Below are 24059 nucleotides of genomic sequence, written 5' to 3'. Positions count from 1 at the left end.
AGGATCTTGCTGTGATTTATGTCATAGAGTGTTCTGCCTATGTTTTCCTCTAAGAGTTTGATAGTTTCTGGCCTTACATTTAGGTATTTAATCCATTTTGAGTTTATTTTTGTGTATGGTGTTAGAGAGTGATCTAATCTCATACTTTTACATGTACCTGTCCAGTTTTCCCAGCACCACTTATTGAAGAGGCTGTCCTTTCTCCAATGTACATTCCTGCCTCCTTTATCAAACATAAGGTGACCATATGTGCATGGTTTATCTCTGGGCTTTCTATCCTGTTCCATTGATCTATATTTCTGTTTTTGTGCAAGTACCATACTGTCTAGATTACTGTAGCTTAGTAGTATAGTTTGAAGTCAGGGAGCTTTATTCTTCCAGCTCCATTTTTCTTTCTCAATATTGCTTTGGCTATTTGGGGTCTTTTGTGTTTCCATACAAATTGTGAAATTTTTTGTTCTAGTTCTGTGAAAAATGCCAGTGGTAGTTTGATAGAGATTGCGTTGAATCTGTTAGATTGCTTTGGGTAGTAGAGTCATTTTCACAATGTTGATTCTTTCAATCCAAGAACATGGTATGTCTCTCCATCTATTTCTATCATCTTTAATTTCTTTCATCAGCCTCTTATAATTTTCTGCATACAGGTTTTTTGTCTCCTTAGGTAGGTTTATTCCTAGATATTTTATTCTTTTTGTTGCAGTGGTAAATGGGAGTGTTTGCTTAATTTCACTTTCAGATTTTTCATCATTAGTGTATAGGAATGTCAGAGATTTCTGTGCATTAATTTTGTATCCTGCTAGTTTATCAAATTCATTGATTAGCTCTAGTAGTTTTCTTGTAGCATCTTTAGGATTCTCTATGTATAGGATCATGTCATCTGCAAACAATGACAGTTTTACTTCTTCTTTTCTGATTTGGATTCCTTTTATTTCCTTTTCTTCTCTGATTGCTGTGGGTAATACGTCCAAAACTATGTTAAATAAGAATGGTGAGAGTGGGCAACCTTGTCTTGTTCCTGATCTTAGTGGAAATGCTTTCAGTTTTTCACCATTGAGGATGATGTTGGCTGTGGGTTTGTTATATATGGCCTTTATTATGTTCAGGAAAGGTCCCTCTATGCCTACTTTCTGCAGGGTTTTTATCATAAATGGGGGTTGAATTTTGTCAAGCTTTCTCTTCATCTATTGAGATGATCATATGGTTTTTCTCCTTCAATTTGTTAATATGGTGTATCACATTGATTGATCTGCGTATATTGAAGAATCATTGCATTACTGGAATAAACCCCACTTGATCATGGTGTATGATCCTTTTAATGTGCTGTTGGATTCTGTTTGCTAGAATTTTGTTGAGGATTTTTGCATCCATGTTCATCAGTGATATTGGCCTGTAGTTTTCTTTCTTTGTGACATCCTTGTCTGGTTTTGGTATCAGGGTGACGGTGGCCTCGTAGAATGAGTTTGGGAGTGTTCCTCCCTATGCTATATTTTGGAAGAGTTTGAGAAGAATAGGTGTTAGCTCTTCTCTAAATGTTTGATAGAATTCGCCTGTGAAGCCATCTGCACCTGGGCTTTTGTTTATTGGAAGATTTTTAATCACAGTTTCAATTTCAGTGCTTGTGATTGGTCTGTTCATATTTTCTATTTCTTCCTATTTCAGCCTTGGCAGGTTGTGCATTTCTAAGAATTTGTCCATTTCTTCCAGGTTGTCTATTTTATTGGCATAGAGTTGCTTGTGGTAATCTCTCATGATATTTTGTATTTCTGCAGTGTCATTTGTTACTTCTCCTTTTTCATTTCTAATTCTATTGATTTGAGTCTTCTCCCTTTTTTCTTGATGAGTCTGGCTAATGGTTTATCAATTTTGTTTATCTTCTCAAAGAACCAGCTTTTAGTTTTATTGATCTTTGCTATCATATCCTTCATTTCTTTTTCATTTATTTCTGATCTGATTTTCATGGTTTCTTTCCTTCTGCTAACTTGGGTTTTTTGTTCTTCTTTCTCTAATTGCTTTAGGTGAAAGGTTAGGTTGTTTATTCGAGATGTTTCCTGTTTCTTAAGGTAGGATTGTATTGCTCTAAACTTCCTTCTTAGAACTGCTTTTGCTGCATCCCATAGGTTTTGGGTCATCGTGTCTCCATTGTCATTTGTTTCTAGGTATTTTTTGATATCCTCTGATTTCTTCAGTGATCACTTCGTTATTAAGTAGTGTATTGTTTAGCCTCCATGTGTTTGTATTTTTTCAGATCTTTTCCTGTAATTGACATCTAGTCTCATAGCATTGTGGTCAGAAAAGATATTTGATACGATTTCAATTTTCTTAAATTTACCAAGGCTTGATTTGTGACCCAAGATATGATCTATCCTGGAGAATGTTCCATGAGCACTTGAGAAAAATGTGTATTCTGTTGCTTTTGGATGGAATGTCCTATAAATATCAATTAAGTCCATCTTTTTTAATGTATCATTTAAAGCTTGTGTTTCCTTATTTATTTTCATTTTGGATGATCTGTCCATTGGTGAAAGTGGGGTGTTAAAGTCCTGTACTATGAAAGTGTTACTGTCAATTTCCTCTTTTATGGCTGTTAGTATTTGCCTTATGTATTGAGGTGCTCCTATGTTGGGTGCATAAATATTTACAATTGTTATTTCTTCTTCTTGGATCGATTCCTTGATCATTATGTAGCGTCCTTCTTTGTCTCTTCTCATAGTCTTTATTTTAAAGTCTATTTTGTCTGATAGGAGAATTGCTACTCCAGCTTTCTTTTGGTTTTCATTTGCATGGAATATCTTTTTCCATACCTTCACTTTCAGTCTGTATGTTTCCCTAGGTCTGAAGTGGGTCTCTTGTAGACAGCATATATATGGGTCTTGTTTTTCTATCCATTCAGCCAGTCCATGTCTTTTGGTGGGAGCATTTAGTCCATTTACATTTAAGGTAATTATCGATATGTATGTTCCTATTCCCATTTTCTTAATTGTTTTGGGTTCGTTATTGTAGGTCTTTTCCTTCTCTTGTGCTTCTTGCCTAGAGAAGTTCCTTTAGCATTTGTTGTAAAGCTGGTTTGGTGGTGCTGAACTCTCTCAGCTTTTGCTTGTCTGTAAAGGTTTTAATTTCTCCATCAAATCTGAATGAGATTCTTGCTGCGTAGAGTAATCTTGGTTGTAGGTACTTCTCCTTCATCACTTTAAATATGTCCTGCCAGTCCCTTCTGGCTTGCAGAGTTTCTGCTGAAAGATCAGCTGTTAACCTTATGGGGATTCCCTTGTGTGTTATTTGTTGTTTTTCCCTTGCTGCTCTTAATATGTTTTCTTTGTATTTAATTTTTGACAGTTTGACTACTATGTGTCTTGGCGTGTTTCTCCTTGGATTTATCCTGTATGGGACTCTCTGTGCTTCCTGGACTTGATTAACTATTTCCTTTCCCATATTAGGGAAGTTTTCAACTATAATCTCTTCAAATATTTTCTCAGTCCCTATCTTTTTCTCTTCTTTTTCTTGGACCCCTATAGTTCGAATGTTGGTGTGTTTAATGTTGTCCCAGAGGTCTCTGAGACTGTCCTCAGTTCTTTTCATTCTTTTTTCTTTATTCTGCTCTGCAGACGTTATTTCCACTGTTTTATATTCCAGGTCACTTATCCGTTCTTCTGCCTCAGTTATTCTGCTATTGATCCTTTCTAGAGTATTTTTAATTTCATTTATTGTGTTGTTCATCATTGCTTGTTTCCTCATTAGTTCTTCTAGGTCCTTGTTAAATGTTTCTTGCATTTTGTCCATTCTATTTCCAAGATTTTGGATCATCTTTACTCTCATTATTCTGAATTCTTTTTCAGGTAGACCACCTATTTCCTCCTCATTTGTTAGGTCCGGTGGGTTTTTATCTAACTCTTTCATCTGCTGTGTGTTTTTTTGTCTTCTCATTTTGATTATCTTACTGTGTTTGGGGTCTGCTTTTTGCAGGCTGCAGGTTCATAGTTCCCATTGTTTTTGGTGTCTGTCTCCTGTGGTTAAAGTTGGTTCAGTGGGTTTTGTAGGCTTCCTGGTGGAGGGGACTAGTGCCTGTGTTCTGGTGGGTAAGGCGGATCTTGCCTTTCTGGTGGGCACGTCCACGTCTGGTGGTGTGTTTTGGGATGTCTGTGGCCTTATTATGGTTTTAGGCAGCCTGTCTGCTAATGGGTGGAGTTGTGTTCCTGTCTTGCTAGTTGTTTGTCATAGGGTGTCCAGCACTGTAGCTTGTTGGTCATTGAGTGAAGCTGGGTTTTGCTGTTGAGATGGAGCTCTCTGGGAGATTTTCGCCATTTGATATTACATGGAGCTGGGAGGTCTCTTGTGGACCAGTGTCCTGAATTTGGGTCTCCCTCCTCAAAGGCACAGCACTGACTCCTGGCTGCAGCACAAACAGCCTTCCATCCACATGGCTCAGACCAGGTATGTGGAGAGTTTCTTGCCTTTGGGGAGTGTTCAGTGGGTGTTCTGTAGGAGTTGTTCCACATGTAGATGTATATCTGATGTATTTGTGGGGAAGAAGGTGATCTCCGTGTCTTATTCTTCTGCCATCTTCCCCCTCTCCTGAACTACTTTTAAAGGCAAATGCTCGGGGTGTGAAGAGAGGCAACCGTCAAGAAAGAAACACTTGAAGAAATGGCTTCCAAAAGAAGATCCACAAGACTTAAAAGGAAATACAACTCAGTCACCTAGTGGAAAGGCTGTAATGTGTGCGAGGGCTATCCTTTGTTGTGCATGACACTCAGGTCCAGCGCGGTGATGCCTCTGCCTCAGACGAGCGCTGACAACTGACTCGCGGTGTGTACACTGTCCCCACGGCCCCCAGGAACTTCCTCCTCCTGGCTCCCCACCCCCATAGGCCCCGCCCACGAGCCAAGCATAAGTTTTAAATTGCCTATTGTTCTGAATAATGTGATAAAATCTCACATTGACCCGCTCCATCCCACCTAGGATCCCCAACCATCAACATCCTCTGCTCCTGGCATCCAAAAATCCACTTCTTCATGGCTCAATGATCCAGGACCACCTGAAGCAGATGATCTTCCTTCTGACAAATCATCAGAATGTCAATAGCAGCTAGCACTATGTCACAATGCCAAGGTCATTCATTTTATGTCATCAGATAGGCATTTTATCAACTCACATTGTCACAAGAAGAAAAAAGGTGAGTACAGTACAAAAAGATATTTTGAGAGAAAGAGACCACATTGACATAAATTTTATTACAGTATATTGTTACAATTGTTCTATTTTATTATTAGTTATCATTGTTAATCCCTTGCTGTGCCTAACTTATGTATATATTAATATATAGGGAAAAACATAGTATATGTGTATAGCACAGGTCACCAACCCCGTTCACAGACCTCTACTGGTCCACAACCTTTTAGGAACTGAGCCACACAGCAGGAGGTGAGTGGCAGGCGAGCCAGCAAAGCTTCATCTGCTAGTCCCCATCACTCACATTACTGCCTGAACCATTGCTCACATTACCGCTCACACCCCCCCTCCACCGTCCATGGAAAAACTGTCTTCCACAAAACCGGTCCCTGGTGCCAAAAAGGTAGGGACCGCTGATGTATAGGGTTCCATACTATCCAAGGTTTCAGGCATCCACTGGGGGTCTTGGAATGTATCCCCTGCAGATAAGTGATATTTTCTATTTGCATACGCAATCCTACGATCAATTCCCAACAAACTAGGAGGAGTTTTAGCACTACTACTCTCAATCCTTGTTCTAATATTCATCCCAATACTACACACATCTAAACAACGAAGCATAATATTCCGACCCTTCAGCCAACTCTTATTCTGAGTACTAGTCGCAGATCTCCTAACTCTAACATGAATTGGAGGCCAACCCGTAGAACACCCATACATAATTGTAGGCCAAATAGCATCCATCTTATATTTTCTCTTAATCCTAGTGTTAATACCAGTAACTAGTCTTATCGAAAATAAACTCCTAAAGTGAAGAGTCTTTGTAGTATAACAAAATACCCTGGCCTTGTAAACGGGAAAAGGAGAAACCCACACTGCTAAACTGCTACCACCATTCCCATTACTACCAGTAACTTAAAAACACTACTAATTTACTCTCTACAAACAAAGGTTTTTTTCTGAAATAGAACTATTTCTTTCTATATGTATAGTGTATAAAGGGTTAATTAAGTATAAGTAATAACAAGTAAAGTCTTATTAATATGAGTATACTGTTGATGACAGAAATTATAATTTGAAAGGTTAGTAATTTATAGGATAATGAAAGTTTTCATCTTCAAATGTCATTTACTGTTTTATTAGGGAAAAATAAAGATTGTTTAAAAAATAGATAGACACCCTCTAAATTCATATACTTTAAATACATAGATGTAATTAAAGCAGAGAAACTGCACTGTTTGGAATAATACTGTATTTGTATTTGGTTCTCTACCACAAGCCTAAGGGAAATCATTGCTCGAATTGTAGTTTAAGCATCGGTTTGCAGTACAGGTCATATCCTCAGGCCTTTTAGGCTTGAAGATTCAATAATGTAGGCTCTCTTTTCTTACTAATGGAAGAAAATTTGTAAAAAGTGAGATCAAAAAGCCAGCACTGCAAGCATATTTTGTTTAATGGAAAACATTTCACATCTTCAAACACATTCTTCAAGCTAGATGCTTGTTTTGACAAAGAAGATATTGGTGCTTGTGTGCCAAGCTACAAATAGGTAATTTGCTCTGACTGAATTCCAATAATGTATTAAATGGACTGTCAAATATTAATAAAATTAGATATAACAGAATAAATTAAAATTATCCCAATAGTCAAATAATCTCAAGATAATTTTTGTCACTTCATTTTGTGTTAATATATCATTCAATAATAGGTCATTATCGGCAAAGATTGATCACTCTGGTATTGATGTTCACCAAACAAGGCATGACTATTGAAATAGATGTAAGGGCAGTTACAAAATGGTGTATCATCTATTTTTAATAGATGAAACTGTATATCCTAAATGGATTTGAATAAATGCCTCTACAGACATGTATGTGTGATAAAGGAAGCAAAATACAGAGAAAAACAATGTGAAGTCAACAAGTCAATCCATATCGTCATCCAAAGATAATGAATTTGATGCTATTGCTGCTGCGCTTAATACTCTGTCATTAGTTCTCTTCTAACTGTTTTATTTTATTAGACTTTATTCTTCAATTCGTTAATTCTTTAGCAAGAAAATAAAAACTTCTAAGGTTGGAGTAGGATGGAGTACTTCAGCTGCTTTTGTATCTTTCAGAATGCTCAGTAGCATATGATGAATGCAGGAGGTGCTGAATAAATACTTGATGTTTGAATGAGTGGCAGTCAATTTCAGGAAAATCACATGAACAAATCATTTCGACATGCTGTACAAAAAACATTTCAGTATTCTAAGTAAACTTCATTTAGAACCTAATAGAGGACTCATGGATATGCTTGATTTAAACATGATTTCACATTTGTATTATGCTACATCTAAAGAGCACACTAAGAAGCTTTACATGATGCCAGGTCACTGGGAATGCTTTCAGAACTTTGTTCTCAAGGACTAGAGAGCAACAGTACTTCAGAGTGAGGTTTTAAACAACTTGATATTCTATGCATATCAATTTACAATAGGCATCTTTACACAAATAAGTTCACAGCATACATGCCAATGAGATGAATGATTGAACAGTTCAAATGCTGAGTGAGTTGCTCTGATTCTGAACTGAACCACATGACGGTTCACACTTGAAATGGATTTTTGACCATGTTTCTGTTAAATAGGGAGTGAGTTTGCAACCAGAATTACATAAAAGAGCAGAGTTTAAAACTAGCTTCCAGGTGAGCAGTAGGCAGAATAGAGTGCCCACATTAGAAAGAAAGAAAATAGTATTAACAAAATCATTGCTGGTGCAAAAACAGAAATCAGCAGGTAAAGAGCTTTTGAGAAAAGCAACATCAAGCAAACCTGATTAAGCGTTGTCACCATTTCCCTAGAGAGAAGGGACAGTAAACAAATATCATAACCTCCTGCAAGTGTAATTTTTCTCAAAATGTGGGCTAAACACACCATGCAGCAGAATCACTGACTCTGTGTGTGTGTGTGTGTGTGTGTGTGTGTGTGTTAAAATATGCAGATTCTCGGGCCCTTCCTTGGATATAATGAACCATAAATGCAGAGTGTGCAGCTCATGAGTAAGTAACTCATAAACACACTATAGATTGAAAACACTATGCATTGCTCTTAAATAGCACCATAATCATTATACAAAATTCCTCTCTGGAATGAGTTCAGTCAATTGCAGTGAACTAGAGTGTCTAAAGAAACAGATATTAAGAAAGTAGGAAGGCCAGCTAAGCAGTAGACCTTAAATAATAATGTCTGATTTCAGAGTTCCAGAAAACCTAAACTTATAAATTACAATTAGGGCTCTGTGTCTGGATCCTGAATTTAAAAGAGAGGGGCTTGGGAGAGGCACTCAACAGAAATAAGAAAACAAAACCTTAGCACGTAATTATTTGAAGAATTACAAAAAATTTAGAAACATGTTACACATCTCACCAGTAACTGAAATTATAACATTAATTCAAATAATAGAGAAACAACTGAATTCATTATTTTAGGTAATATTTTAAGAAGCACAGGTTCCAGGCATTATTGTGATCCCCAGGGGAAGATTCCAGAAAAATAGATAAGAAAGCAAATAGTTACACTGCCTGTGCTCCAGGTTACCTTAGAGAGGCAAGCCCAAACTGGAGAGCAGAGCAAACTTTCTTATGGAAGCAGAGATTTAAGCAGATCTGAAGACTGAGCTATCTAGGACAATGATGTAAGAAATAGGCTTCAGGCAGAGGAAACAGCAATATTTACTAGTGATTCAGAGCACAGTAGCTCTAGAATAAGAATTTCATGGTTTGGATTCCTATTCCCTCACTTACTAGATTTGTGACCTTGGGCAAATCACTTCAGATCTTTAAACTTCAGTTTCTTCATCCTAAAAATGGGAATAATAATAATATTATGTCATGAAGATATTGCTAGAATCAAATAAGAAAACGCAATTAAAGTTCTTCGCATAGCAATGTGCACACACTAAGTGCTGAAACATGCTAGCCATCATAGTCTCTGTTATTGGTACCACAGTAGGTAGAAAGGAAAAAAAAGAAGGAACAGAAGTCCCTGAAGTCTCTTTTAGAAACCAGAGAAGTCTCTAGAAAGATTCTTGTCAGTGAACCAGACAAGTATTTTGAGGATTTCTAAAAATATTCCACCCCATCTGCTAATCCTTATTAAATACACTAGAGATGAATTATGGAGAAATTCATCAGATTAGTGTCTCATTTTTGAACTATGTTTTCAAAACAGCAAATAGGCATAGGAAAAGCTCAGAACTTGTGCCTCACTTAAGCCAAGTTTTGATGTGGATGGGCAGCTTCAATTGGCAAAATTAAAAGATTTTTGTTGGTAGTATGAGGCCAATGTACAGATATTCATGATATGTAATTAAACAAAACATTTGTCTCTAGATATACTTCCTTAGAAACTTCAATAATTGACAAATTAATATTTGTCCACAAACAAAAATGATGTAGCTAACAAAATTTGTATTTTTCCAAATACATTTTGATGAAAATGAAAATTATGACTATTTTCTATACACAAAGTATTTTCCCCCTTTTTGCTCTTACTTTGATGCTGTTATTCTCTTGTTTCTTTATGTTATTGCTGTGGATATTTTATTGAATTGAAAAACTTCAATGCCAATATAAAACTCAGTGTTTTAAGAAATCATTGAAGATAGAGTCACCACTGGAAAATGAAATCTCAGTTTACTCCTCCAAACTTATAGCAGTTGCTTTTGTTACCTATAGCATCACTGATTCTATATATTATTTTTCACTTTTGATTTTTTTTCTTTTTATTTTACTTCACCAATGAGTTTGTCTATATAATACTCATAAAGTCTAAAAGCTATTTATCTCATAGTTTCTTCTATGAACTCACACTATTTGGAATACTACTGAAAAGTTTCTTAAATACTACTATAGTAACATTTATCAATACCTTATTATGTGCTAAGCATTACTCTGTTTTATAGATATTAACTCATTTAATTCTCACAACCATCCAATGTTATAGATACTATTTTGTTTTTCCATTTTACAAGTGGATAAACTGAGATTCTGGAAGGTTTCAGTAACTTACCATGTCACATAGCTAGTAAGTGGCAGAGAGAGCATGGAAAAAAGAAAGTCTGGCTTCACAGTCTAGATCTTTAACCAACACACTAATTTGCTGCTCTGTGTAACAGATTAAATGCACGTGCACACACACGCACACGGTTTCTACTGTGTATTTTATTTTGAAGACAATGAAATTATATTAGGTACACTGTGTAGGGAAATTGGAAAAGAACTGAAAATGTGACCTACAGTTTTATTGAGTTTTTTTCCTTTTTTATAAAATAAAATTTGGGTATACTGAATGAAAATCACTATATTAGGGCTTTAAATTGAATAAAGAATGCCCGCAGATTGGGTAGTCAAAGGATCTGGGTCTCTGTCCCTGAGTGAATTAGTGTGTAAAGTGCAGTGGACGTAAGACAGTTATAAGCAGCACATTAGATGGCCAAAAGCAATATAAGTGGATCTACAAAATATTTTGATTGTGGTGAAAAATTTAGTAGTCAGAATGAGATATTTAACATAACGATTACATGAAATTAAAAACACATGCATCCAATGCTAAATAAACTTTTAATAAGAATACCTATGAATAGAAATAAACAATTAATCCATGAAAAGGCTGCTGTTTAGGAAAATGGATTTGGGATAAAAGCAGTACATAAGAAAATATATAAACCAGGTGAGGATCTTGCATAGCTCAAAGATGGTAATGTGCCATGAGTTAAGGCATATTATTAACTCAACTCACATCATCTGAAATACAAAGAAAATACAGAATGAAGGGAAGAAAGAATAAAGGAAAGAAAGAAGGAAGAAAGGAAAGAAAGAAGGAAGAAAGGGGGAAGGGAGGAAGAAAAAGAGAAAGATAGATAGGATGAACAAACCTTAATTACTTGAAAAAACAGATTTTTTCAAAATAATGGAGATAACTTGCTTAACAATTTTATGTAGAAATTTTCATTCAAATTCGAACAAATTCATTGGATATCATAGTTTGAATATGGTGGCAAATCTGAAGATTTTTCAGTAGCTTCAATTTGAGATTCCGAAATAGCAATGCTACTAATGGCAGCAGCAACTGCAATAAAGTAAAGTGCCTGCCATTTATTGCTTGACAGCTGCAGTGGCAATGTTTCGCTTCATCAGGCCAGATCTCTGGTAGAGTACTGGGCATTTCTCCTGAAACTTGCCTCTAATCTTTGAATCTATTTTTCTCAATGATTGTATAAGCCACTTAATACCTTTTATTAAAGGGCTTTTCTGTTTAAACCAGAGGAAATTTTGTTTGCAACTAAGAAAATAGACATTAAAACCAAAAAATGTTCCCCAAAGAGAAGTGTCACAGGCAACAGTCTTTTAAAGGAATGGGGATTTGGACCAGTGGTTTGACTGGTTGAATTTCATTGTAGCAAGAACCTATGTAGTTTTAAAGGATGGTAATCTAACAACACGGGGCATATGTCTTATCACCTCTGGTCACCTCAAATAAAGTGATTCTTGAGGATAATATTTTTGGTGACCAAATTCCATCTGTTTTAGTACCATAAAAGCATGACAAATATAAGAAATATAGGAAGGATAGCCTGTGTCTAACTGCACTGCAGAATTTAAAGAAACAAAATTAGCTTCTCAAAGTTTAAATTATCTGCTCAAGTCATATTTAGATGATCAGAGAGTCTCCATGCTGTATCTCACGTCCTCTTAACGGTGAAAAGGATGACAGAACTGCACATCAAAAACAAGTATTATCCCACAGAATTCCTGAACTGCTAAAATGATTGACTTTATTGCCTTGTCTTATGAGAAAATGAGGCCACTGACTGGAAAAAAAGAGTGAAACCCTGAGCATTGGAATGTGGATATGTAGGAGAATACAGATGATTCAAAATATTCTCAACTTCTAAATCTTATTGAGTCTCTCCTGCTACCATTAAGCTGTCCCACACTTCACTGAAGCTGTTCCTTCATGTCTTCAATACCTTATCTAAGATCATTAACTGATAGAAGGAAGTACTTGTCTTCCTGCTCAAACTTATTACTCCATTTGAACTCAAGATCCCAACATCCTCTTGGCAGCCAACTACCTGGTCAATACTGGAGACAAGAAGCTCCTTGAATATGAGTCTCACAAGATTCTGTAACTTAAATCTTCAAAAGCATAGGAAATATGTGTGAAAATGGATTCTATGTGTTCCTTACAGAGAAACGAGAAACAATTTCATTCAAGCTGGTATAAATGCATGATTAGAGATTCTGGATCCAGTGTCATTCTCCAGGTAGCTATCACAAGTGTTAAATGCTTCTTCAATTAGTTGACCAAAATCTGGACTGAAAGGTGGGCTAAGTTTTTAAATAAAGTTCAGATACTGGGAATTCCTTGTTTTAATGTAGAAGAAGGGATTAAATGACCTACTGAAATAGGAATGTTAAAGTGGATTTATTTTCCAAGACCTATGAAACTATCCACTAATTACATCTTCAGAAAGGACCCAGAAGACAATTTCATTACCATAATGATGAGAAATAAATTGATGAGGACAGTGCCACTTTTATAAATAAAATCTCTAAAATTTCTGTTCTCTATACTTGAGAACACAGAGGTTGAAGATGCAGTGAAATGATTTCTTGATTTCTTTAGGGTTCAGGTATGGCAGAGGCCAAGTAGTAGCACTTTACCACTAGAAGGAAAGTGGGAACAGATTTCATAATAGGCAGCAGATGTGAATGGAAAAAGTCTAGTACGATGGCATTTAGCGACTGAAATAATGGGCCATTTGATCTGTACCACTAATGATATGAAGGTCTGAGAAATACAAATCAAAATTTAGTGACCTAGTTAGTCATGGTCTCTCACGAATTCCTAGACCTGATTTGGTCTACTTACCCTATAACCCCTAAATAAGAAGAGAAAGTTGACTGTTCTTAAGAAGGACTGTGCAATAGTAACATACGTTAACATTATACATTTTCCTTCTCAGTTTATCTGAGACGAATCTCTGGCCATTTCTAGATAAGTGGGGGGGGGGTGCTACCGCCCAGATTATAAAATGTAGATTTCTGGATCTAAATTTAGATTTACAAACTAGGGTATAGAATATAGATTCCACAAATTATAGAAAACTGCCTCTGAGCTAACACTAATCCAAGTGAATCCGGAATACCAAGAAACCCTGATCTGAGTGGAGGCTATGATGGTAATGTGATGAATGAGATTTTGTCCTGAGCCCATATTACAACTGGCACATTCAATTCTTTGATTATTTCACCAGGTTACTGGTGTATATTTGGAAGACTTTCTCTTCAACTGGAAGAAATGTCTCTTTGTCTCTGAGGCTCATGCAGTAAAACTGTAGTAATGACCAAACTAAAGCATCTCCCTCCTGCCAAAAGAGTAAACACACACCTTTAGTGGATCCATGGGGGGAATGCAGCAATTAGTGTCACCATAAAAAATAAAGGAATAAAGAGTGGGGATTACCAACATGCCGATTTAAATTACCTGTTTAATCTGTATAGAAGACAAACTAATCCTGGCAAACAACAATATATTTAATCAAGTGGTGATTACAAATACAGCCAATAAGTTCTCTCCACTGAAGAAAATCAACAAAGACTCTCAGAATGATTACAGTAATAATCTAGCAAGTGACAATGAACATTTTTTTTAGCATCTCAATCAATAGAGACCAACAGAAAACATTTGTTGCCCTCTTCTCAGGAACAACTATGTACTTTTACCGTCTCAATTCAGCATTCTCTTAAATTTCCAACTCTACAGCATAATTTAGTGTCAGGAACCCTGATCATCTCCACATCCTGTGAGACACCATGCTGGACAACTACATGAATGGCATCAAATTGAAAGTACTTGATGAAATGGGATTATCATGTCCCCCAGACACCTTTGGAAGAACCAAGAAATAAAACCCTTCGAAATACAGTAATCACATTTCTTAGTGATATTTCTGATAGTCTGGGACAGGTTGGGACATTCCCTCCAAAGTGTTTGTTGCACTTTGCAACTCATATCATGTTAATCAAGTGCTCTGAGGAAAAAGTCCAAGAGTCTAAGACTATTTCAAAACAATTAAAATTTGGTCTATTTCAGCTCAGAATTAAGATTCTGTACCTTTGCAAATTAAAGTGTTAATACTTTTGGTTTTTCAGTTAGAATGAGCTTATTCTTTCTAGGGATAAAATATACATTTGCATATATTAAAAGAGCTTTATGATTTAATTCTTGATAAAGTATGCTTAGTGCAAAATTATTTTAAAGTAAAAATTTTTTAAATATGTTTATAGAAGAGCATCATAAATGCACACTCTTTTGTAAGCAGTTAATGAAACATTTAAAGTAACTGCTTCAATGGGATTTTTAATTTTCATCCTATGTTGATATATCACCCTCCATCTATCCATCTATCTAGCAGATATATACTTTTAGACACCCTAAAATAATAAAACAGAAGAACAACAGGAGAGAACAACAGAAGCATTGTCATGTAAATAATCTAAATGCTTTTTTCTATAAAGAAAAACTACTAAATGTACATCAATTTTTTAAAACAAGGCACTGCATAGAAAGACAAAATCACTAGAAAACTGAGGAGCTCAATGAATTTTATTCCTTTTCTAAGTTTGAGTTTAATAAAGCACGGCTTGTATATCCATTATTTTATCCACTTTGCAATTTGACTATTAGAGTTCTTTATGTGATTAAAGTATTCACATTTCCGTGAGATGTTACGGAAAAACCTGAATGAATCTTTTGGCCAACGCAGTATTTTCCTATCACTTTCCCCTTCTCACACTGTTCTTTTACCTTTTTGTCTTTTTTAATACATCTTTATTGCAGTATAATTGCTTCACAATACTGTGTTAGTTTCTCTTGTACAACAAAGTGAATCAGCCATATGCATACATATCCCCTCCCTCTTAAGCCTCCCTCCCACCATCCCTAACCTACCCCTCTAGATCGTCGCAAAGCATCAAGCTGATCTCCCTGTGCTATATTGCTGCTTCCCACTAGCTATCTATTTTACATTTGGTAGTGTATATATATTTCGATGCTACTCTCACTTTGCCCCAGCTTCCCCCTCCCCCCACCCTGTGTCCTCAAGTCCATTTGTAAATTACTTTTTTTTCCTCAGTTTCCCCCTTCATATGTGTTTATATTTCTTGACCATGATAATCCCCGCAATAACTCTGTAATTCTTTCCTTGTCAACCTAAGTACTTATGCTGCATTTTACAAGCCCCATAAATTCCAACTAATTACAGTATTTAGCTTTTCTTAAAACTTCATCTTTTGACTTGACTATTAAATTACATGCAAAAATAATATCATTTGAATTCAGGCAACTCGCAAAAGCAAGATGCTAGACTCCATAATGATTTAATAGCTGGAAAAATGTCTTAAATGCTGTATAAACATCCATAAATTAATCATTTACTCACTATCCTCAGCACGAAATCATTATTTCCTTTTATAGACTGAGCCAGGGTTACCTAATCAGTTTCAGTTTCTAGCTTAATGCACGATTCTCATCTTGAAAAAATTACTATTTTTTTCCTTCTTGTACTTGAATATAATTTTGAATCTGGACAGTTCATATATCACATTCTTGTCACAAATATAAATCAATCAGAAGATGACAAAAAATTATAAAGTTGAGATAAATCAATTAAGAAACAAATGCATTTCTCAAAAAACACTCCTTAGAGGAGAATAAAACTAATGTTGGAATCTGCTGAAAGAAGTTTTATATAAAAACCGCATATGGTACAGATAACTTTCTTCAATTTAATGCTGAAGAAAAATTCAGACATTAAAACCAACTACTACAGCCCACTTTCTATAATGATGGTACTTGATAAATGTCCAGCATAGTGGCATTGAATCTAAGAGCTTTTAGGAGCTACTTGAAGTTAATAATTTTTGTGGAAATTGAGACTTAGTTGGTCTGAAATGTCAGATACTGCGAAAATCTCCCTTCTTATTTTGATTTTTTTTGGGGTAGTTTTGTGGTGATTTTACACTATGTGTACTCTGAGAACTTGGGGAAAAGAAGCAGCAACCAAAAGTTTCTGCTCTGAATACAAATGTTTGTTTTACATGATAGCCATGCCTTGAACAGCTGGATAAAAATTATTCTTTCTTGATATTTAAGGTATTTATAGTTGAAAAAAAAAAACACACTTTGCAGTCCTAACAGGCCAGCAAGTCAAAGACAACTAGACCAAACATTTATTAATAACATCATTTAAAAAATAAACGGTCATTTCTTACATCTAGTTCATCAGAGAAATACCTTACAAAGAAAGTTATGCAAGCTTAGAAAACGTCCTCCCAAAGGGATACAACTCTTAATGATTGTTCAATATGCTTTCAATATGTTAATGAAAGATTCACAGGTAGAACCAAGTAAGCTTGAAAGACGTTGCATATGAAGCCTGAAATCAAATGTTTAATGCCAGTATTTTTCTGATGTGGGAAGGCAGTTCACATTCACAGAGCACTTGTGGCATCTAGACACTGCGATGGAAAATCCACATACACTAGTATTGCCAGAAGCTGAGTCTATACTGAAGGAAAACCTAACTTTCACTATTTTTGTCTAGCTCTTTTTAGCACTTTTATTAGTTCAACCTTAGGTTAGGGAGTAAATGGAGAAAATATAAAGGATTCACTGAGGACAGTGGTGTATACGTGTACTGTGTTTTTTCTCATGGAATAAAAAAATGCTATTGGCATGTATTCAACATGGATGAGAACATCTAGAGTGCTTAGAATGATTCTTAGTGAATTACGCACATACCTGTATATTATCTGGGCCACTTTTGAATGTTTTCTTCAGTTTTATCACTCAAAAATAGCTATGAACTCAATGGCATGTGTTTTCTTTTTCTTATTCTCAAGAGATAACCACGTCATTTACCTGACACATCCAATAATTCAAATTATTTTGGCCAAAACTTGATTACCAACAGCATTCTCTTGTCAACCAGATCATTCCACCACCTACAAACTTATACTAACATTATATGAATTAAGTCTGATTCGATTCAGTCAAACACATCCTATTGCATTGTGAGCTCTACCGGCAAAGATGTCCTCACCCACCAAAGCCCACCTGAGGTAATTATGAGGTAACAAGCTTATGCCCTTGGACTGAGAGTTTTGGCCAAAAAATAGAAGGAAAGTTACATTTAATGCCTCTTTCCGCCCATGTACTTGTTGACAAAAACAAGTTATTAGTTACTCATAGGCTTTGAAAGACTCTTGCCACATAATGAGTTATTAATTCAGCCATAGTTTATCTTTGGTTTTTATTTTAACAGAAAATAATTCTTCTATATTGTTTACTTAAAATTAAATATTTGAGGGGAAAATTTAGGGGAATTAGTAGTTCAAGCAGAACTATTTTCCCTACTCCTTAATAATTACTCCCTAATATTTCCAAGATCTTCATATGGCATATAGATGTATCTTCACATGTATGGTGGTTGTACAATGGTTCATAGTTACTTTAATTTTGATAAGTGGATTTATCAAAAAATTATCTCATGCATTTTTATTATAATAATAATAGAAATAATAAGAAAACCCTATTTCAATCTGCAAAGAAAATTCAGATGTGGTGCCAAACAAACAAACCAACCTGCCAGATTACCTGCTAAATTAATGAACTAAACAAAAACACCTGAAGTAAAACAACAAAAATGTAGATCTGAGCTGTAATTATTGCACTGTGTGAAGCTGTAATTATTGCACTGTGGGATAAAAAATTTTGCCACAAATGGATTTGAGCCAGAAATGTATTTTTTAAATGAAAAAATTCAATTAAAGCCTATCTTTTTTTTTTTTTTCTGTCCATGGATGTGTCTGCTAAGAAAGCCTTAGCTTTTATTTGCTTAAAGCTAAGATAAAGCATTTCAAGATGTATTTTACTTTAAGTCCTAACCCTCTGGATAATGAGAAGTCATCTCTCATGTCTCAGGCAACGTTGCCCTGAGCTGTGGAGATGACTGACAGTGCTCGGCCTAAGGTACACGATTTGGTTAGACATCACACTTACCTGCTTGATTTGTGGTTACATTTACAGACACATACTGCCGGGCTCCTGGGCTCAAGTCGGACACTCCATTCACTGCCTCAATCTCAAAGGTATAGTTTGTGTGAGCAAGCAGATCCACCATCATGACAGAGGTGTTTTTCAGGCCGATTTGCTGGGGGAGGTACCTGACATGACCGCCACACTCGTCACACACACCTGCATGTGAGTTGCACTTCTTGCATGCAATATAATATGACACATCTTTCCTTCCACCAGTGTCAGCAGGAGGAATCCATTCCAGAAAGACACTAGTTTCATTAACATTTGAGATGGCATTCCGAGGAGCTGAGGGGGGTCCTGGTTTGCAAAGTAAAGTGAAAAAAACAAATTTTGAGATGATAAAATTAAGCATTGTTTACTACACAAATGTCTGGTCTGAAGGAAAAAAAATGGATTTGCAATCAATCTGTTAAGCAGGGAGAATGCAAGAGTCATCAATTTGTAATAATCTTTGAAAAATCTTGTTATACCTTTGTAGAAACAATAGTGGGGTTGGTATACTATAGAAATGACTTATCTTGGCAAAGTTGCAAATGCAAATAAAGATGTTTTGCTTAGTGTATACGTAAAGAATTATGGAGTAAAAATATTTATGCAAAAAATGTTAGATAAAATTATGTATTCAAATAGTGGCAAGTTCTTTGGCAAGTCCAAGGACAAATTCTCCTTGGGGATTGAACAGATTACTTCCTCAGTGATACTCATCCCTGAAACCTAGGAAGTAAACATGAAGGATTTACTAAGCAATGAGCACAGGTAGAAATAGGATTTATTAGTGTGGCTCTTGACTACAAATTCCACAAAAAGTAGAAAAAGTAGCCTTAGTTTATCTCAAAATAAATTGCATAGCTACTGATAAACCATCAACAGAATTTGGAACCTCCCTCATATGTCAAGAAAGAACTAGGATTTAAGTAGGTGATCAACATTGCAATCTGTAATAAGAGTTTGCTTACTTTGATATTGTTTTAATATTGTGTTTCTGCAAAATTGTGAATTTTACTTAATTGGAAACCTAAAATTTATTTTAAAAATAATTCTCAAAAACACAATAAGAGGAAGAATGAACATGTTCTGACCTTGAAAGATCAGCAGAATAAATTTATATATAAATAACAAATAATATTCATGTGTATATTACTTTATTTCTGAAATAATAGTTAGCAGACTAAAGAGAATTAAACTTGTTTACATATCAATTGTAACAAATGCATTACTCTGGTGGGGGACGTTGATAACGAGACAAGCTATGAATGTTTGCGGACAGGGGATACATGGGAAATCTCTATACCTTCCTCTCAATTTTGTTGTGAACCTAAAACTGCTCTAAAAAATAGAGTCTTTAAAAGAATTCATTGCATCATGTCTGACTCTATAGTAGATTTTTAGATACTCAGAGTTACAACTTCAGTCAGCTGTTAATATTATATGATCAGATGTTCTCAAAGAGAAAATACATTTATATTTGTTTCAGACATAGTAAAGATTTCCCAACAGGGAATAAAATGGACTGTGATGGTAGCTGAATGGTTCATAAGCATAAATTAAGCTACTTAGGATGACATAGCTTAGTTATCTTAATATGTGCTGTCTGTTCTAAATATAGAAATTAATGTTAATTTCTACCTAACACTTATTAAGCCATGACTACTGAGGACTAAATTTAAAAGTAATAAGAAAGCTACGTACCATTTATAAAATGTCACTTAAAATTAAAGAACCCCATAACGTAAAAGCTGCCAGTTTTGACAAAACAATCTCCACTTTAGTTATATTTGTGGTTGAACCCTGTGAATTTTTCCATACAACCTCACACACTTCAATATAAAACAGTCACTTTTAAGTTGAAACAAATACTTAAGACGGAAATACAAGTGTTTTTTTTTTCTTTCTATTCCCTCTACCTTATTTATTTAATAGTGGAAGGTTATGGAGAAAATGTAATTTGAGATCAAAATGTTACAGGTCTACTTGTGAGAAAAAGGTAAAATATACTTGAAATTTGTCTACTTCAAAAAGATATCAGACTTCTGAGGGTTTTTTTCTACCAACTGAAATACACTCCTCAGTTACCACCTTTCCTCTAAATCTGTAAAAACTGCATCAGAGTCTGACTCTTTCTCTTGACTCTGCTACTAACAGCCCCTCAGCATGTGGGTGGGGGCACATATGCCTCTCAAATTCAAAATACAACTCATATTCAAGGGAAGCCCTAAAGTAGAGGTAACCAGTGGAGACTGAGACTGACATGCACCTAAAAACAATGTAATGAAATTTCACTGTCCTGCTAATAGATGTGATGCATGAACCAAAGTAGAGCTGTGAGAAGTACCCTCAATTTGAACAGATTCATTAGAATCTGAACTTTGTTTGATTTTCTTTTCCTACAGGTTTATAACATTTTGTTGCCCAGAGTACCAGAAAAAAACATTAAAAGTAGTTGAAACCATAAATTTAATAGCAAAGAGCCAAAGAGACATCAATCAAGCCATCTCATGTGTTCAAGGGTATCATCATATGAAGAATTTGTGTTATTATGAATGCAACTAAGAACAGAACACACACACTCACAGATTATATATTAGAAAGATCTTCTACAGGACTCCCAATAGTCTTTTTTGAGAAATGCATACAAATTAGTGTTCTTTTGAGACACAGTATTAGAAATTCACACACCTGGAGACAGAGAAAATATAAAGCCTCAGGTCCTAAAAGAAAGCTAAGCAGTCCTTGCCACCAGGGTTCTCCACCATTCCCAAACCTAGTAAATTTACAGAAATGGGGGCTCACATTTATGCTGAGAAAGATAAAAGTCATGCATGGACTACTTAAAGAAAGAATACTTACAAAATTAATAAAATTTAAATAGGTCAAGATATGGTTTTCTCTCCCTAAATTACCAAACTACAGTCTAGCCAACACTCCTCCCCACTATTTGGGCTTTCTTTTGCTCTGAATAATTGAAGCAATTTCCACTGAAACCAATATGCATCACATGCAATCATTGTTTATATCTCCTCAATTCAAATGTATCCTCTCAAAAAATGTATATAATAATGCCATTTACTTATTTGAAGAGGATTGTTTATAATTAATAATCATCTAACCCATAAAATTATCAGAATGTGATAAAGAATGATCTTTAGCAATATAGAGTTAATTAATATCAATGATTTGAGAAATTATGAAAATATGTTTCACTGACACGATGAAACTGACACTGAAATTCAGATAAAATTTCAGTTTGTGATTATTTAAGTAAAGAAATTGTATGTCTTTATGTATGATACATGTGAATACTAAATTTCAAAAAAATGTGTCTTCATCTTTGAAAGCACCTACAACTTACTGGGATCTAAAATAGTAAAACATGGGACGTCATGGAAACAATGTTATGGGGAGATGGGATTCACTGTTCTTCCCTTCAATTTTCTGTTTTTGTTTGATCTGCTATAGAGACTATGGTAGAAAAACTAAAGAAGTATTGCCATGAAGCAAACTAACACATAAATTTGTTTCCTTCCCAGAAACATGTGGAACACTAGAAAAACAAAAACACCAAAACATTGATAGATGTGGATGTACCCACTGCAACTGTTGGAATTAAATGTTTAATATTCATCTACTCAGTATGAGATTACCTGATCATATAATTAATAACAGTTAAGGACACTCACTGTTAATAAACACAACAGCTACTTGAAAATCCTAGTTGACAACTGATTTTATATTTGACTCTTAAATATGATTTGCCAACCCCCAGTTCTCCATGTTTGTGTAGTGTTTCCTGTCTTCTTTTATAAATGACCTTCTCATTGGTCTTTGCAGCTTAGTGGGGCAGGTTAGAACGAGAAGGTAGAAGTGCCATGTACTGCATGTTTTTGTGATCAGAAAGCTGCCTTGGAAGACGAAGAGGAAGAAAAATAAAAAAGGTTTACCAGAAACGGGGAAATGGATTTGTCAAAGTCATGTTTGGCTATCATGAACACTAAAATAAATCATAAAATAAAAGGAAAAATTCCATATTTGTGGCTCAGATGTTGAATTTGAAATGAGGGAAAATGGATGCTTCTCACAGTAAGTGATAAAAAAGACTCAAATTTCTCAATGCTTACTCAAGAAGGTTGAAATCTGGTGAAATACTATATTGGAAGATTAAACATTATGCCTGTTTTAGGGGAAATGGTAATAGAATGTAACAGGCTCCATCATGCTCTTTCTTCAAACTGGTGAAAGTTAGCATCACCAAATGTCCATGGGTTTCCTTACTTGTGCATGCCATTGTGGGTGGATCAGACTCCCTCCTGAAATAATCCTTTTCACAGACACAAGAGGTTGAAGCTTCCTCATGGGTATAACTGTGAGGTGGACATTTGCTGCAGCTCTGGCTGTGAGGTGAAGCTTTGAAGAACCCAGGTCTGCACACTGTCAAAAGAAATAAGAGACTAAGCTTTTCCCTGGAACAGATGCAGTGTTTGTTCTGTGAATAATGTCATTATTTTGACTAGTATACACAGATTACATATAACACCATCTTTTCATTAATTTCAAAAATTTTTCATTGGTTTCTGAATCATAAATAACAGGCTATTCATTCAGATAATTAAATATGTATTTTAAGTATTTAAATTACACATGTTGGTAGATATATTTTTAGTGATTTTTATGCTACAGGAGCTTATAAGAAATTATATTATAAAAGTTAAATACTCATATGTATTTAAAACTGAAGAAGTGCTTTGAGTATAATTTTCATTTATGCTATTATTAATACAACTTATGTTGAAGAAACACAAAATTTCCACTATGCTCAGAGAATGGCATGGTACACAGTAGTTACTTAAAATTTTGTTGTTGAATTAATAAATAAACCAATTATTAGGTGCTAAAACCTTCACAAAATTCTGTTAGAATGGAGAGAATGCACAATTGAGCTGGTATATCATTCACATTATTATTAATTCACATTATTATTATTATATTGATTCCAGGAGGAGTCAGATTTTAGGCATTTGTTTTACATTTTACTCCATTTTAGAACTTTTCATTGAGATTCTTACTGATTCAACATGCATCTATTCTAATATCAGTCATGTTTATACTATAAAAATTATAATGCTCAAAAAGGGGAAAAATTGTGCCTTATTCAATTTTCCATTCACAGTACTCATCGCAGTGTTTGACCACAGAAGGTGTTCACGTATTGTTATGTAATGCACACATGAGTAAATGGCATGGCACGAAAAATGTCACTGAACTACTTAGAATCACATGAAGAAAATGTTCTCTGATATTTTTCTTAAGTTGGTGGTCAGGTAAGTAAATGCTAACAAAGTAAGTCTCTTTATTCTGTAGATTCCCTAGACTTTTGTATCTTTCTTTCTTCTCAATGGGTAATAAAGCCAAACTTCAATATTACAATTGCCCATTATGGACAAAGTAAAGACCATCAAACTGATGGTTTGATTACTTTTTAGAGCTTAGTTAACATAAAGCTAATCAACCATCTATGTTTTTTCATATTTTGAAAACTCACTATATATACTTAAGAGCATTTATTCAAGTATCAATGAACATTTGCTAAGCTTAAAGGTAAACTTGTATTTCAAAGGAAGTTTTTGATAGACATAATGAATTGGGCCCAATTTTCATGTGCTATAAATGATCTGGGGTTTTAGTAATCCATGCTAAGGTTTTCTGCCATCCCCATGTATAATCAGGAATTGACAAAAATGAGAAGGTA

The 24059-nt window shown here is 35.0% G+C and overlaps 1 protein-coding gene across 1 annotated transcript in view; it reads right to left on the bottom strand.

The window, feature by feature from the left end:
• EPHA5 (EPH receptor A5) overlaps window positions 1–24059 on the bottom strand; it is a 318271-nt gene that overhangs the window by 152039 nt on the left and 142173 nt on the right. Inside the window, exons 4-5 of the mRNA XM_060012452.1 lie at window positions 22586–22741; window positions 18278–18613 (exon numbers count right to left, since the gene is read on the bottom strand). Coding sequence (XP_059868435.1) covers window positions 18278–18613; window positions 22586–22741 — 492 coding nt within the window. The remainder of the gene's footprint in view (window positions 1–18277; window positions 18614–22585; window positions 22742–24059) is intronic.

This window comes from Delphinus delphis, chromosome 5, assembly GCF_949987515.2.
Source record: "Delphinus delphis chromosome 5, mDelDel1.2, whole genome shotgun sequence".
In the NCBI taxonomy this organism is placed as follows: domain Eukaryota; kingdom Metazoa; phylum Chordata; class Mammalia; order Artiodactyla; family Delphinidae; genus Delphinus; species Delphinus delphis.
This window is presented reverse-complemented; position numbering and strand designations above follow the sequence as displayed.